This window comes from Heterodontus francisci, unplaced genomic scaffold, assembly GCF_036365525.1.
Source record: "Heterodontus francisci isolate sHetFra1 unplaced genomic scaffold, sHetFra1.hap1 HAP1_SCAFFOLD_510, whole genome shotgun sequence".
Lineage (NCBI taxonomy): Eukaryota > Metazoa > Chordata > Chondrichthyes > Heterodontiformes > Heterodontidae > Heterodontus > Heterodontus francisci.
In genome coordinates, this window is record NW_027140486.1 from 235,779 (window position 1) to 251,969 (window position 16,191).

General features: G+C 50.6%; 1 protein-coding gene across 1 annotated transcript; it reads left to right on the forward strand.

The window, feature by feature from the left end:
* The first annotated feature begins 11,490 nt into the window (after nt 1-11,490).
* LOC137359989 (uncharacterized) lies at nt 11,491-15,046 on the forward strand. The gene is made up of 3 exons (XM_068025584.1): nt 11,491-11,620; nt 12,529-13,029; nt 14,547-15,046. The coding sequence occupies exons 1-3, from the start codon at nt 11,491-11,493 to the stop codon at nt 15,044-15,046; spliced, it is 1,131 nt and encodes a 376-aa protein (XP_067881685.1).
* The last annotated feature ends 1,145 nt before the right edge of the window (nt 15,047-16,191 follow it).

The window sequence follows — 16,191 nt, forward strand, 5'->3', positions numbered from 1 at the left end:
TAGTCCCTATTTCTGTTACCCATATTCCTGAAAAATGTTACGCTTAAAATATTTATCCTATTCACTTTTATAAGTGATTTTTTTTCTCCCTCTGTATCTCTCCCTGGCCATAATTCTGGACTCCGTAGATCCACTGGTGCCAAGGCTATGACGATTATATATTTTTATATTGTGGGGATGCACTGCCAGCCACTTATGACTTCTTGTGCATGCTGTTGCATGGTGCACTCGGCGTTCTGGCATCATTGGCACACGTCTTTCAAACCTGGTCTGTGCATGTCCTCTGACTACCTGTGCTACTCACTTTCAGCCAAACATGTTTTCAGCAGCACGGGAACTCGCTCTAGTTTTATTCAAAAGGACCAGTCATCCAACTTGCATGTGACGGGTTTTGAAAGAGTTCTGCTAATGTAACGTTATGGGAGGTACTATGGATGGTTTTCTGGAGGTTGTGTTGTGAGTTGCTGCAGACATTCAGGGAGGGCAGGGGATTTGGAGATTCAATTCTGGGCGAGGTATGTGGACTGCAGTTACAGTGTCTCTGGGTCTGTAACATGACCAACAAATGGTGCAGAAGCTGCTGAGAAGGGAAGCTCTGTAAAGAGAGGGGACAGGGGAGAGGGGTTGGGGATGTGCCATACCACCCCGGGATTAGCAACAACACCTTTCTTTTTTTATTTTCTTTTATTCATTCAAGAGATGTTGTATCACTCCCCAGTAATGGCGCCAGCTGCCTGTGCACAGATGCTGAGGCCATTTTTTAAAAATCTGCTAGCCCCACCAGCTTATTTAAATATTTAAATACAGAGTTAATAAAAGTTAAATAAATAAATTTACTTTGTCCCTCTCCCAACACCAATGACAACGAAATAAATTATTTACCGCTTTTCTCCAAAATGGTTAACCATATAAAGTTCCGGCCAACACCCACCCACCCCCCCGACCCCACCGCCTCCCCTCCTCCCAGCCCCGCCATCCGCCAGTATGCACAAACGTGCATCTACAACCCCTCTCACCGTCCAACTAATCCATGACGCCAATTTGGCACCGTACCCCCAATTTCACTCTGAGAAATTTGCCTCCTCCCCCCACCCGAACAATAAGGCACCTCATCTTCTCAGACGGGGATCTAAAGGCGCGGGACTGCTGGCCACTGGGCCGGAGATTGAGAGCTGCCATTCTGATGAGATATAAGTATACGTAAATCTATTACGTATTTTAGTTTGCATATGCTGATTGTGATCCCTTCACTGAGAGATGGAGAATTGCCAGGGAGCCTTACGACAGCTGGGATAATCAGTCTGGGACCAGCTAGCGCCGAGGTCTGTGGTAGGTCTCATCTGGGGACATCTTCAGGCCCCACCTCATATTCACGCTATGGAAAAGGAAATATAGGGCTCCTTGAAATCCAGCCGTTGTCTTCAGTTGCTGTTCCAAACTCCATTCTCCAGCTACCGATTCTATCCCTCTTCCTGGCATCTGTGTGTGACTGTTCGTAACCTTGGTTTCATATTTGACCCCAAGATGAGTTTAGGACCTCAGATATGCACATTCACTAAAATGGCCTATTCCTACCTCTGTAACATCGCCTGACTTCGCCCCTGTGCTCAAAACCCTCATTCATTCCTTCATTCTCTCTTGGCGTGTCCATTCCAATGTCCTCCTGCTGATCTCCCACATTCTACAGCCTGTAAACTGCAGGCCATCCAAACCTTTGCTGCTGACGTGTTAACTCACTGTAACTCCCGTTCACCTATCACTCCTGTGCGTACAGACCTACATTGGCCATCGATTAAGAAACACTTTGATTTTAAAATTTGCATCACCATTTTTAAATTCCTCCAAAGCTTCACCACTGGATTTTATGGTACCCCTAAGTGAGGTCAGAGGCGGGACCGACGGGTGATTGTGGTGGAGGGCCGATGGTCACCCCATCGTCAAGTGATCTTTCTGGGGACGAGATAGGCCGACGATGACATTACCGCCCAGCGGGCAAATGAGGCCCTTTAATGGCCACTAAAGGGCCGCTTTCTGCCATCGCTTGGATCTAACCTATGGAGGGGGTTCCTCTGCTATGTGGGGAGGGTATCTTGAAAAATGTGGAACCCTCCATCGGGCTTGGGGCCTTTCCCTCTCCATGGGCAAACTGTGGCCAACGAAGGGCCCTGACTGTGAAACAATGAACCTCCCAGGACACCCCTCTACCTGGACTTTAGGACCACCAGTTCCCCTCAGCAGGAGCTTCCAGACCTGTACCGTTGACCCCGTCTCAATCACGTGGGTCTCCATTCAATTCAGGGCCTGGGTCCATGATCTCTGCAGTGCTGACAGTCGCCAGACCTCCTGGTGACACTGCCTCACTAACCTGGAGTCCAGGGTGCAGCGCTGGGCCTGGGTCGAGACCTCTGCAGTACTGAAAGAGACATCCCCTCCTGGTAACCCCACTGCACACAACTTAAGTCAAGATTCCAGCACAGTGACTGCATCCAAGGCCTCTGCAGTACTGACAGTGATCACTCCTCCAGGTGAACGCACTGCACTCACCTTGAGTCCAGGTTCCAGCACTGTGACTGGGTCCAAGACCTCAGCAGGACTGACAGTGACCATGCTTCCTGGTAACTCTGCCTCACTCACTGCGGTCCCAGGTTCCAGCACTGTGACTGGGTCCAAGACCTCTGCAGTACAGTCAGTGACCACCCCTCCCGGTGACCCCAATGCACTCACCTTGGGTCCAGGTTACAGTGCTGTGACTGGCAGAAAAACCTCAGCAGTACTGACAGTGACAGCCCCTCCCGGTGACCCCACTGCACTCACCCTGTGTCCGCTGTGAGGGGGGGCCAAGACCTCTGCAGTACTAACAATGAACTCCCCTCCTGGTGATGCCAGTGCACACACCTTGGGCCCAGGTTCCAGCACTGTGACTGGGTCCAAGACCGCTGCAGTACAGAGAGTGACTAGACTTTCCGGTGATCCCACTGCACTCGCCTTGGTCCCAGGTTCCAGCACTGTGACTGGGTCCAAGACCTCTGCAGTAATGACAGTGACCACCACTCCCGGTGAACCCACTGCACTCAACTTGGTCCCAGGTTCCCGCACTGTGACTGCGTTCAAGACCTCTGCAGTACTGACAGTGACCACCACTCCCTGTGAACCCACTGCACTCACCTTGGGCCCAGGTTCCAGCACTGTGACAGGGTCCAAGACCTCTGCAGTACAGACAGTGACTAGCCTTCCGGTGTACCCACTGCACTCACCTTGGGCCCAGGTTCCAGCACTGTGACTGGGTCCAAGACCTCTGCAGTACTGACAGTGACCACTCCTTCCGGTGACATTACCATTTCTGCTGAGCTGCTGGCCCTCTGATTGGCCAGCAGCTCATGGAGGCAGGAATGCCGTCGTCAAAGGGAAAGGGATTCCAGGCTCAGGTCACTGAGACAGCGGGCTGAATCCTGAAGTCCTGAAATCAGGAACAGCCTCTGCGCGCTGCGAATTGAGTCAATTGTTTATGGATAGGCATAGGTACTATATTTTAAAGCGGTTGCCCGCTCAACTAAACCAAAATTTCATATTGTCCGACCCCAACAATGCAAGTTGACACTTTCTCCTCCGCCTGCACTTCTTTATAAATGCATTGTTTCACCTTTACCACCTTGGTGGCGCCAGTTTTCCCTGGACGGGAAAGTTAAGGCAAGTGAGTTCCACCCATCACACTGAACATCTGGAACTGCAGTAATATCGCTACAGTTTTCATTTTAACTCAGTCAAACAATGTATTTAAATATGTGAAGTCGGGTCCTGTCACAGAGCGGTTGAGGGTCCGTCACCAAGGTTCCCCACCACTGTGAATATCGGGCCTGGTAAACCCGGCATTTCCTGGCGGGCTGCTGCCACACTAAACATCCATGCACCCTGCCACCGAGCACAATGTCGATAAAAGAACAAGATCCAAGTCAGAAAATCAACACAGGACTCTCTGGTGGACAGGCTGGATGGCACAAAAACGCCAAAGTGAGGCTCCACTCCTCTGTGGCTCGGTGCTGGGAATCCCGCCTCCTACACATGTCCTTTTCCCATCTCTGCAATGTCCTCCTGCCTCACAATACACTAAGATATCCATTTTCATCTAATGGTGGCCACTAGTACAACCCTAATTTTAGTTTCTTCGCCATTGGTGGCCATACCTTCAGTTGCCTGGGCCCTAAGATCTGTAATATCTTCTCCAAACCTCTCCAACTCGGTTTCCACATTTAAGCCATTCCTTAAATCCAGCTTTTCTCCATCTTACCTCCAATCTCCTTGTGTGACTTGGCGTCTTACTTTTGTTATATAATGCACCTGTGACGCATCTTGGGATCTTTTAATACACTAAAGGTGCAATATAAATGCATATTGTTGTTGCTTCGACACAGTCTACCTCCCTGTCTATGTCCTCTTGAATTCTATTGCCGTCTTCATCGCCCGTCACTATACTTCCACACTTCATGATTTCTGCAAATTTCAACATTGTGGTCTGATATCTGAAGTCTAAGTCATTAATGTATATCAGAAACATCAGTGAACCTGGTACTGAACCCTGGGGAACAGCACAGTAAACATCCCTCCAGTCTGAAAAGCAGCAGCGTTCCTGGTACTGAACCCTCCAAAACAGCACTGTATACCTTCGCACAATCTGAAAAACAACAGCTGTGCTCCGAGTGCTGAACCCTGGGGAACAGCACTAGATACCTCGTTCCAGTCTGAAAAGGACAACAGTGATCATAGTACTGAAACCTGGGGAACAGCACTGTATACCTCCCTCCAGTGCGAAAAACAGCAGTGGTCCTAGTACTGAACCCTGGGGAACAGCACTGTATACCTCGCCCAAACTGAAAAACAGCAGTGGTCCTTGTACCGAATTCAGGGGAACAGGACTGTAAACCTCACTCCAGTCTGAAAAACAGTATTGATCCTAGTACTGAACCCTGGGATCAGCACTGCATACGTCCCTCCAATCGGAAAAACAGCAGTGATACTATTATTGAACCCTGGGGAACAGCACTGTATTTCTCCTTCCAGTCAGAAAAACAGTAGTGATCCTGGTACTGAACCCTGGGGACAGCACTGTATACCTCACTCCAGTCTGAAAAACAGTAGTTATGATAGTACTGAATCCTGGGGAATAGCAGTGTATACCTCACTCCAGTCTGAACAACAGTAGTTCTCCTAGTACTGAACCCTGGGGAACAGCACTGTATCCCTCCATCCGGTACGAAAAACAGTAGTGATCCTAGTACTGAACCATGGGGAACAGCACAGTATACTTCCTTCCAGCCTGAAAAACAACAGTGGCCCGAGTAGTGAACCCTGGGGATCAGCAGTGCATACCTCGTTCCAGTCTGAAAAACGGTATTGATCCGAGTACTGAACCCAGGGGAACAGCACTGCATACCTCACTACAGTCTGCAAAAAACATCGCTGCTCCCAGTACTGAACACTGGAGAACAGCACATTACATCTCACTCAGTGTCTGACAAACAGCATTTGGAACAGCATTGCACCCTGGGGAGGAGTGCTGTATACCTCCCTCCAGTCTGAAAAACAGCGCTGGTCCTATTACTGAACACTGGTAAACTGCACTGTATACCTCCCTCCAGTCCGAAAAACAGCAGTGATCCTAGTACTGTACCCTGGGGAACAGCAACGTGTACCTCCCTCCAGTCTGAAAAACTGCAGTGAAGCTAGTACTGAACCCTGGTGAATAGCACTGGATAACGAACTCCATTCTGCAAAGTACTGAACCTTGGGGAACAGCGCTGTACACTTCCCACCGGTCCGAAAAACAACAGTGGCCCCAGTATTGAACCCTTGGGAACAGCACTGTATACCTCGTTCCAGTCTGCAAAAAACAGCGCTGGTCCTAGTACTGAACCCTGGGGAACAGCACTGTCTACCTCACTCGAGTCTGAAAAACAGCAGTGATCCAAGTACTGAAACCTGGGGAACAGCATTGTACAGCTCCCTCCAGTCTGAAAAGGAGCAGTGATCCTAGTACTGAACCCTGGGAACAGCACTGTGTACCTCCCACCAGTCTGAAAAGGAAAGCAGTGATCCTAGTACTGAACCCTGGGGAACAGCACTGTATACCTCCCTCCAGTCTGAAAAGGACAGCAGTGATCCTAGTACTGAAAACTGGGGACAGCACTGTATACCTCCCTCCAGTCTGAAAAACAGCAGTGATCCTAGTACTGAACCCTGGGGAACAGCACTGTATACCTCGACCAAACTGAAAAATAGCAGTGGTCCTTGTACCGAATTCTGGGGTTCAGGCCTGTCAACCTCACTCCAGTCTGAAAAACTGTAATGATCCGGGTACTGAACCCTGGGGAACAGCACTGTATACTTCCCTCCGGTCCGAAAAACAGTAGTGATCCTAGTATTGAACCCTGGGGAACAACACTGTATACCTCACTCCAGTCTGAAAAACAAAAGTGGCCCTAGTACTGTACCCTGGGGAACAGCAGTGTATACCTCGTTCCAGTCTGAAAAAGAGTATTGATCCTAGTACTGAACCTTGGGGAACAGCACTGGATACCTCACTCCAGTCTGCAAAAAACAGCGCTGGTCCTAGTACTGAATCCTGGGGAACTGCACGTTCCACCTCCCTCCAGTCTGACAAACAGCAGTTGTAACAGTATTAACCCCTGGGGCAGAGTACTGTTTCCCTCCTTCTGGTCTGAAAAACAGCGCTGGTCCTACTACTGAACCCTGGGGAACAGCACTGTATACTTCACTCTGGTCCAATAAACAGTGGTGATCCTAGTACTGAACCCTGGGAAGCAGCACTGTAAACCTCCCTCCAGTCTGAAAAACAGAAGTGATCCCAGTACTGAATCCTGGGGAACAGCACAGTAAACCTACTTCCAGTCTGAAAAACAGCGGTGAGACTGGTACAGAACCCTCCAGAACAACACTGTAAACCGCCCTCCAGTCTGAAAAGCAGCAGCTGTCCTATTATTGAACCCAGGGGATCAACACTGTATACCTTCCCGCAATCTAGAAAAAACAGCAGTGCTCCTTGTGCTGAACACTGCGGAACAGCACTGGATACTTCCCTCGAATTTGAAAAAAAGGCACTGGTCCTGGTACTGAACACTGGGGCACAGCACGTTTCCCTCCCTCCTGTCTAAAAAACAGCAGTTGTCCCTGTATTGAACTGTGGGGAAGAGTGCAGTACACCTCCCTCCAGTCTGAATAACAGCAGTGAACCTAGTACTGAATCCTGGGGAACAGCACTGTATACCTCCCTCCAGTCCAAAAAACTATAGTGATCCGAGTACTGAAAGATGGGGAAAAGCACTGTATACCTCATTCCAGTCTGAAAAACAGTAATGATCCTTGTACTGAACCCTGAGGAACAGCACTGTATACCTCCCTCCAGTCTGAAAAACAGTAGTGATCCTAGTACTGAACCCTGAGGAACAGCACTGTATACCTCCCTCCAGCCTGAAAAACAGTAGTGATCCTAGTCGTGAACCCTGGGGAACAGCACTGAAAACCTCCTTCCAGTCTGAAAAGCAGCGGTGATCCTTTCATTGAACCCTGGGGAACAGCACTGTATCCCTCTCTCTGGTGCGAAACACTGTAGTGATCCTAGTACTGAACGCTGGGGAACAGCACTGTATACCTCACTCCAGTCTGAAAAACAACAGTGGCTCTGGTACTGAACCCTGGGGAACAGCACTGTATACCTCACTCCAGTCTGCAAAAAACAGCGCTCGACCTAGAACTGAACCCTGGGGAACTGCACTTTACACCTCCCTCCAGTCTGACAAACAGCACTTGTATAGAACCCTGGGGAAGAGTACTGTTTCCCTCCTTCTGGTCTGAAAAACAGCGCTGGTCCTACTACTGAACCCTGGGGAACAGCACTGTATACCTCCCTCCAGTCCAAAAAACTATAGTGATCCTAGTACTGAAACCTGGGGAACAGCACTGTATCCCTCCCTCCGTCCGAAAAACTGTAGTGATCTTAGTACTGAAACCTGAGGAACAGCACTGTATACCTCCCTCCAGCCTGAAAAACAGTAGTGATCCTAGCACTGAACCCTGGGGTACATCACTGAAAACCTCCTTCCAGTCTGAAAAACAGTAGTTATCCGAGTACTGAACCCTGGGGAACAGCACAGTAAACCGCCTTCCAGTCTGAAAAGCAGCGGTGATCCTTTCATTGAACCCTGGGGAACAGCACTGTATCCCTTTCTCCGGTCCGAAACACTGTAGTGATCCTAGTACTGTACGCTGGGGAACAGCACTGTTGCCTCACTCCAGTCTGAAAAACAGCAGTGATTCTAATACTGAACCATGGGGAAAAGCACTGTAAACCTCACTCCAGTCTGAAAAACAACAGTGAACCTAAAACTGTACCCTGAGGAAGAGTGTATACAGAACTGTATACCTCCCTCCAGTCCGAAAAACAGTATTGATCTAAGTAGTGAACCCTGGGGAACAGCACTGTATACCTGACTCCAGTCTGAAACACTGTAGTGATCCTGGTACTGTACGCTGGGGAACAGCACTGTATCCCTCTCTCTGGTCCAAAACACTGTAGTGATTCTAATACTGAACCATGGGGAACAGCACTGTATACCTGACCAGTCTGAACAAAACAGCAGTGTTCCAAACACTGAACCTTGGGGTGCAACAATGTATACCTCCCTCCAGTCTGAGATAAAAACAGCAGGGTTCCTTGTACTGAACAATGGGTGTTAGCACTGTATACCGCAACCCAGTCAGAAAAACAGCAGTGATCCTAGTTCTGTAACCTGGGGAACAGCACTGCATACTTCCCTCGAATTTGAAAAAACGGCACTGGACCTCGTACTGAACACTGGGGCACAGCACATTTCCCTCCCTCCTGTCTAAAAAACAACAGTTGTACCAGTATTGAACTGTGGGGAATAGTGCAGTATACCTCCCTCCTGTCTGAAAAACAGCAGTGATCCTGGTACTGAACCCTGGGGAAAAGCACTGTATAGCTCCCTCCAATCCGTAAAACAGTATTGATCCTAATCCTGAAACCTGGGGAACAGCAGTGTATACCTCACTCCAGTCTGAATAACAGCAGTGAACCTCGTACTGAACCCTGGGAAACAGCACTGTCCACCACCCTCCAGTCTGAAAAACAGCAGTGAAGCTAGTACTGAACAATGGGGAACAGCACTGTATACCTCCCTCCGGTCTGAAAAGCAGCAGCGAATCTCGTACTGAACCCTGGGGAACAGCACTGTATACCTCCCTGCAGTCTGAAAAACAGTAGTGATCACAGTACGGAAACCTGGAGAACAGCACTGTATACCTCCTTCCAGTCTGAAAAACGGTAGTGATCGTAGTACTGAAACCTGGGGAACAGGACTGTATACTTCCGTCCGGTCCGAAAAACAGTAGTGATCCTAGTACTGAATCCTGGGGAACAGCACTGTATACCTCCCTGGAGTCGGAAAAGCAGCAGTGGTCCATTTATTGATTCATGGGGATCAGCACTGCATACCTCACTCCAGTCTGAAAAGAAAAGCAATGATCCCAGTACTGAACCATGGGGAACAGCACAGTAAACCTCCTTCCAATCTGAAAAACTGCGTTAATACTGGTACAGAACCCTCCAGAGCAACACTGTATACCGCCCTCCAGTCTGAAAAGCAGCAGCTGCCCTATTATTGAACCCTGGGGATCAGCACTGTATACCTTCCCCTATCTCGAAAAAGCAGCAGTGATCCAGTACTGAACCCTGGGGAACAGCACTGAAAACTTCCCTCCGGTCCGAAAAACAGTCGTGATCCAGTACTGAACCCTGGGGAACAGCAGTGTATACCTCCCTCCAGTCTGAAAAACAGCAGTGGTACCAGTATTGAGTCCTGGGAAACAGTACTATTTACCGCACTCCAGTCTGAAAAACAGCAGTGGTCCAAGGACTGAAACCTGAGGAACAGCACTTTATACCTATTATTGCTTTGAAATAATTGAATTCCGTGTTTCCTGTCACAAGTGAGGGAATCTCTCAGTCAGTCCAACATTTAACTTTTTATACAAGAGCAAAGTGCTGCAGCTGCTGCAAATCTGAAATAAAAACAGAAAGTGCTGGAAATATTCAGCAGGTCTGGCAGCATCTCTGGAGAGAGAAACCGAGAAAATATTTCATTTAAGTGACCCTTAATCAGAACTGGGACAGATTAGATATGGAACAATTTTTAAACTAAACAGCGAAAGGAGGGAGAGGGAGGATTATGTTTAACAATTTCGGTATCATCCTTTTGTTATTTAATCTCTCCTGCCTTCCACCAATTCGTAGACCATCCCGTTTGTTCTTTCACTCTCAATCATTTTAATACATCACTGGATACAGGAACACATTTGTTAAACTCAATAAGTCCTCAATCGAACTGCTAACTTTGCTCCAGCCTGATGTATAATTTCTCTGTCTATTTCCCTTCCTCACAGTTAACTTGCTGACGATTGGGATCCTGTCTCGAGGAAAGTGCGGTCTCTCCAAATGTGCCAGTTGTTACCTGGTGGCCATGTCAGCGGCGGATCTACTGGTCATTATCCTGGACCTGATATTGAGGCACATTCCGATTGTTTATTGGGAACAGTTTCAGTTCCTGCGGTCCATCTACGTGTGTAATTTCCACGCCGTCCTGCTTTTTGCAGCCACTGACTGTTCTGTCTGGTTCACCGTCACTTTCACCATTGATCGATTTGTGGCCATTTGTTGCCAGAAGCTGAGAAGTAGATATTGCAGTGAGAAAATGGCGTCTGTGGTACTTGGAGCAGTGACTGTTCTGAGCTGTTTAAAGAACATCATCTGGTATTTTATGTTAACAGGTCCATATAGTCTGCTTAACATACCCTGGTTTTGTGATGCGACACCGGATGTTCTGCTCTCTCGGGTCTGGGGAACAATTGAGTTGCTCCACCACATTCTAACTCCGGGGCTCCCATTTGTGCTCATCCTGCTGCTCAATGCTCTCACCGTCAGACACATTTCAGTGAGCAGCAGAGGTCGCAGGAGACTTCGAGATAACAGCAGTGGGAAGAGTCACAGAGATCCAGAGATGGAGAGTCGAAGGAAATCCATCATTTTACTGTTAGCTATCTCGTTGAATTTCATCCTGTTATGGGCAGCGTTAATGGTGTATTCAATATGGTTCGGGATGTGGTTTTTGGACGGTACGTTTGCTTATCCACATGTTTTCCTGCAGGAATTGGGCTTCATGCTGGAGCTCCTGAGTTGCTGCACAAACACTACGATTTATGCTGTGACCCAAACTCGGTTCAGACAGCAGTTGAAGAATGTGCTGAAATGTCCCTTTACTGCAATTGTTCAATTCATTGGATGATGAGAGAAACTGATTGACCATTTCCAGCAGCCGGGGGGGGGGGGGGTGGGGGGGGGCGGGGGGGGGGGGGGGTGGGCAGTCGCTGTAGTGACGGGAGAGTCCGGCTGGGCCTGTCGTGATGGCGAAAGGCGGTGGCCGAACCTGTAGATCTGATGCCACAGGGATTGGGGCCTGGCTTGTTGCTATGGTGACAAAGCAGCGCGGGGCCTATCACGATTGTGACAAAGCAGGACGGGCCTATCACTGTGGTGAACAAGAGGGGCGAGGCCTATCGCTATGGTGACAAAGCGGGGCGGGGCCTATCACTGTGGTGACAAAGCAGCATGGGCCTCTCACTGTGGTGAACAAGAGGGGCGGGGCCTATCGCGACGGTGACTGCTGCTGGTGGGGCCTGAGCCCATTCGCAAAGTTGAGTGTTCGCTATTTTGGTAGGGAGGTGAGTGTCGGGCCTCATTCACATGGGGACGGGCAGAGGGGGCGAGTGCGGTTCACCGTGGTTATCGGATATGGGGATGGAGCCTGTTCCCATGGTGACACCACAATGGAAAGATCGCGGTGTCTGACAACTGGCGGCCCCGCCCACCACGATCAGCACCAGCAGCGGCCCCGCCCACTGCCCTCAGCATCAGCAGCGGCCCCGCCCACCACCCTCAGCATTGGCAGCAGCCCCACCCACCACCCTCAGTAGAAGCGGCAGCCCCGCACAGCACGCTCAGCATCGGCAGCAGCCCCACCCTCTAACCTCAGCATAAGCAGCAGCCCCACCCACCACCCTCAGTATCGGCAGCAGCCCCACCCACCACCCACAGCATCGGCAGCGGCCAAACCCTCCACCCTCAGCATAAGCAGCGGCCCTGCCCACCACCCTCACCATCAGCATCGGCCCTGCCCACCACCCTCACCATCTTCAACAGCCCTGCCCATCACCCTCACCAACAGCAACGGCCCTGCCCACCACCCTCACCATCAGCAACGGCCCTGCCCACCACCCTCACCTAGAGCAACGGCGCTGCCCACCACCCTCACCAACAACAACGGCGCTGCCCCCCACCCTCACCATCAGCAACGGCCCTGCCCACCACCCTCACCATCAGCAACGGCCCTGCCCACCACCCTCACCAACAGCAACGGCCCTGCCCACCACTCTCACCATCAGCAACGGCCCTGCCCACCACTCTCACCATCAGCAACGGCCCAGCCCACCACCCTCACCAACAGAAACGGGCCCCGCCCACTACCTTCATCAACAGCAACAGCCCCGCCCACTACCCTCACCAACAGAAACGGGCCCCGCCCACTACCCTCACCAACAGAAACGGGCCCCGCCCACTACCCTCACCAACAGCAAAGGTCCCGCCCACCACCCTCACCAATAGCAACGGCCCTGCCCACCACCCTCACCAACAGCAACGGCCCCGCCCACTAACCTTATCAACAGCAAAGGCCCCGCCCACTACCCTCACCAACAGCAACGGCCACGCCCACCACCCTCACCAACAGCAACGGCCCTGCCCACCACCCTCACCAACAGCAACGGCCCCGCCCACCGCCCTCACCAACAGCAACGGCCCTGCCCACCACCCTCAGCATCAGCAGCGGCCCCGCAGAGCACCCTCAGCAGAGTCAGCAGCGGCACTGCACTCCACCCTCAGCATGAGCAACGGCACCCCCCCCCCACCACCCTCAGCATGAGGAGCGGCCCCGCCCAGCACCCTCAGCAGAGTCAGCAGCGGCACCGCACTCCACCCTCAGCATGAGGAGCGGCGCCGCGAACCACCTTACGTGAGCCTTACGTCAGTGGCAGGGAAACTATTAGAGAGGATTCTTCGGGACAGGATTTGCTCCCATTTGGAAAAAAACGAACTTATTTGCGAGAGACAGCATGGTTTTGTGAAGGGGAGGTCGTGTCTTACTAATTTGATTGAGTTTTCTGAGGAAGTGACGAAGATGATTGATGAAGGAAGGGAAGTGGATGTTGTCTATATGGACTTTAGTAAAGCCTTTGACAAGGTCCCTCATGGCAGACTGGTACAAAAGGTGAAGTCACATGGGATCAGAGGTGAGCTGGCAAGATGGATACAGAACTGGCTCAGAAGGCAGAGGGTGACAGTGGAAGGGTGTTTATCTGAATGGAGGGATGTGACTAGTGGTGTTCCGCAGGGATCAGTGCTGGGACCTTTGCTGTTTGTATTATATATAAATGATTTGGAGGAAAATGTAGCTGGTCTGATTAGTAAGTTTGCGGACAACACAAAGGTTGGTGGAGTTGTGGACAGCGATGAGGAATTTCAGAGGATACAGCAGGATATAGATCGGTTGGAGATTTAGGCAGAGAGATGGCAGATGGAGTTTAATCCAGACAAATGTGAGGTAATGCATTTTGGAAGGTCTAATGCAGGTGGGAAGTATACAGTAAGTGGCAGAACCCTTCGGGGTATTGAAAGGCAGAGAGATCTGGGCGTACAGGTTAACAGGTCACTGAAAGTGGCAATGCAGGTGGATAAGGTAGTCAAGAAGGCATACGGCATACTTGCCTTCATCGGTCGGGGCATAGAGTATAAACATTGGCAATTCCTGCTGCAGCTGTATAGAACATTAGTTAGGCCACACTTAGATTATTGCGTGCAATTCTGGTCACCACACTACCAGAAGGACGTCGAGGATTTGGAGAGATGTACAGAGGAGGGTTACCAGGATGTTGCCTGGTCCAGGGCGGATTAGCTATGAGGAGAGGTTGGAAAAACTCGGATTGTTTTCACTGGAACGATGGAGATGGAGGGGCGACATGACAGAGGTTTACAAAGTTATGAGCGGAATGAACAGAGTGGATAGTCAGAAGCTTTTTCCCAGGGTGGAATAGTCAGTTACTAGGGAACATATGTTTAAGAGTGAAGGGTAAAGTTTAGAGGGGATGTGCGAGGCAATTTCTTTAAACAGAGGGCGGTGAGTGCCTGGAACTTGCTGCCGGCGGAGGTGGTGGAAGCAGGTACAATATCGACGTTTCAGGGGCATCTTGACAAATGCGTGAATAGGAAGGGAAGAGAGGGATATGGGCCCCGGAGGTGCAGAAGGTTTTAGTTTAGGCAGGCATCAAGATCGGCACAGGCTTGGAGGGCCGAATGGCCTGTTCCTGTGCTGTACTGTTCTTTGTGCTTGTTCTTTCTTCACCGTCAGCATCAGCAGCGGCCGAGCCCAACAACCTCAAAATCAGCAACGGTCCCGCCCACCGCACTCAACATCAGCAACGGCCCCGCCCACCACAATTAGCATCAGCAGCGCCCCCCCCCCACCACCCTCATCATCAGCAACCGTCCCGTTCTCCACCCTCATCATCAACAGCGGCCCCGCCCACCACCCTCATCATCAGCAGTGGACCCGCCCACCACCCTCATCATCAGCATCGGCCCCGCCCACCACCACCCGCATCAACAGCGTCCCCGCCCACCATCCTCATCATAACGGCGTCCACGCCCACCACCCTCATCATCAGCAGCGGCACCGCCCACCACCCTCATCATCAGCAGTGGACCCGCCCACCACCCTCATCATCAGCATCGGCCCCGCCCACCACCACCCGCATCAACAGCGTCCCCGCCCACCATCCTCATCATAACGGCGTCCACGCCCACCACCCTCATCATCAGCAGCGGCACCGCACACCACCCTCATCATAACAGCGGCGCTGCCCACCACCCCCATCATCAGCAGCGGCCCCACCCACCAAACATCGCATCAACAGCGGCCCCGCCCACCACCCTCATCATCAACAGCGGCCCCGCCCACCACCCTCATCAGAACAGTGTCCCCACCCACCACCCTCATCATCAGCAGCGGCCCTGCCCACCACCCTCATCACAACAGCGGCGCTGCCCACCACCTTCAGCATCAACAGTGTCCCCACCCACCACCCTCATCATCAGCAGCGGCCCCGCCCACCACCCTCATCATCAATAGCGGCCCCGCCCACCACCCTCATCATCAGCAGCGGACCCGCCCACCACCCTCATCATCAACAGCGGACCCGCCCACCACCCTCCGCATCAACAGCGGCCCCACCCACCACCTTCAGCATCAGCAGCGGCCCCGCCCACCACCCTCATTATAACAGCGGCCCCGCCCACCACCTTCAGCATGAGCAGCAGCCACGTCCACTTCCGTTTCCATCACAACCAGATCAACAACTGTGCGAGAGAATCTGGTTTGAGCTCAGCCTGAATATTTCATGACAATTGATAAAATTTTAATGTTTTATTTTCGTTTATAAATCTTTACATTTTTATAACGCGTTGCAATAATTTATAACTTTGCAATGCGTTATTATCCTTTATACATCTGTCTATTCCTTAGTTGCACTTGGTAATGTAGAATCATTTACAATACTTTACAATGGTCCATCTACTTTGCAGATATTTGAAATGCTCCTTACATCTTTAAACAACTACATAACAATGTAGAATCCTACACCAATATTTAGATACCTAGATAATCCTTTATATCCCATTACAGTAATTTATCATCTTTTATAATACTTGATGAACCTATCTTATCTTTTATCGTCATTTATATTGCTCTAAAATAGTTGATAACCCTTTACAAATCTTCATAATCCTTTAAAGCCTGCGAAACAAAACCGTTTCTACTGCTTCAGAATCTGACATAAAGATTGATATCCATTTACCATCCTTTTTGTCCCTTTAAAACATTCACAATATTTCCTAACTCTTTAGAATGTTCAGTAATCCTTTACAACGCTTCCTGACATATTAACCGGGATTTTCTTGCCCTCCTGACATCAGGCTCTTTGGCAGTGACACAAGAT

Excerpts from the sequence above, each read along its gene's own strand:
- LOC137359989 (XM_068025584.1), top strand. The coding sequence starts at position 11,491 with ATGGCGAAAGGCGGTGGCCGAACCTGTAGATCTGATGCCACAGGGATT. Across the intron at positions 11,621-12,528 it reads AGGACGGGCCTATCACTGTG|CAACGGCCCTGCCCACCACT; the intron begins GTGAACAAGAGG and ends TCTCACCATCAG. Across the intron at positions 13,030-14,546 it reads GCACTCCACCCTCAGCATGA|CATCAGCAGCGGCCGAGCCC; the intron begins GCAACGGCACCC and ends CTTCACCGTCAG.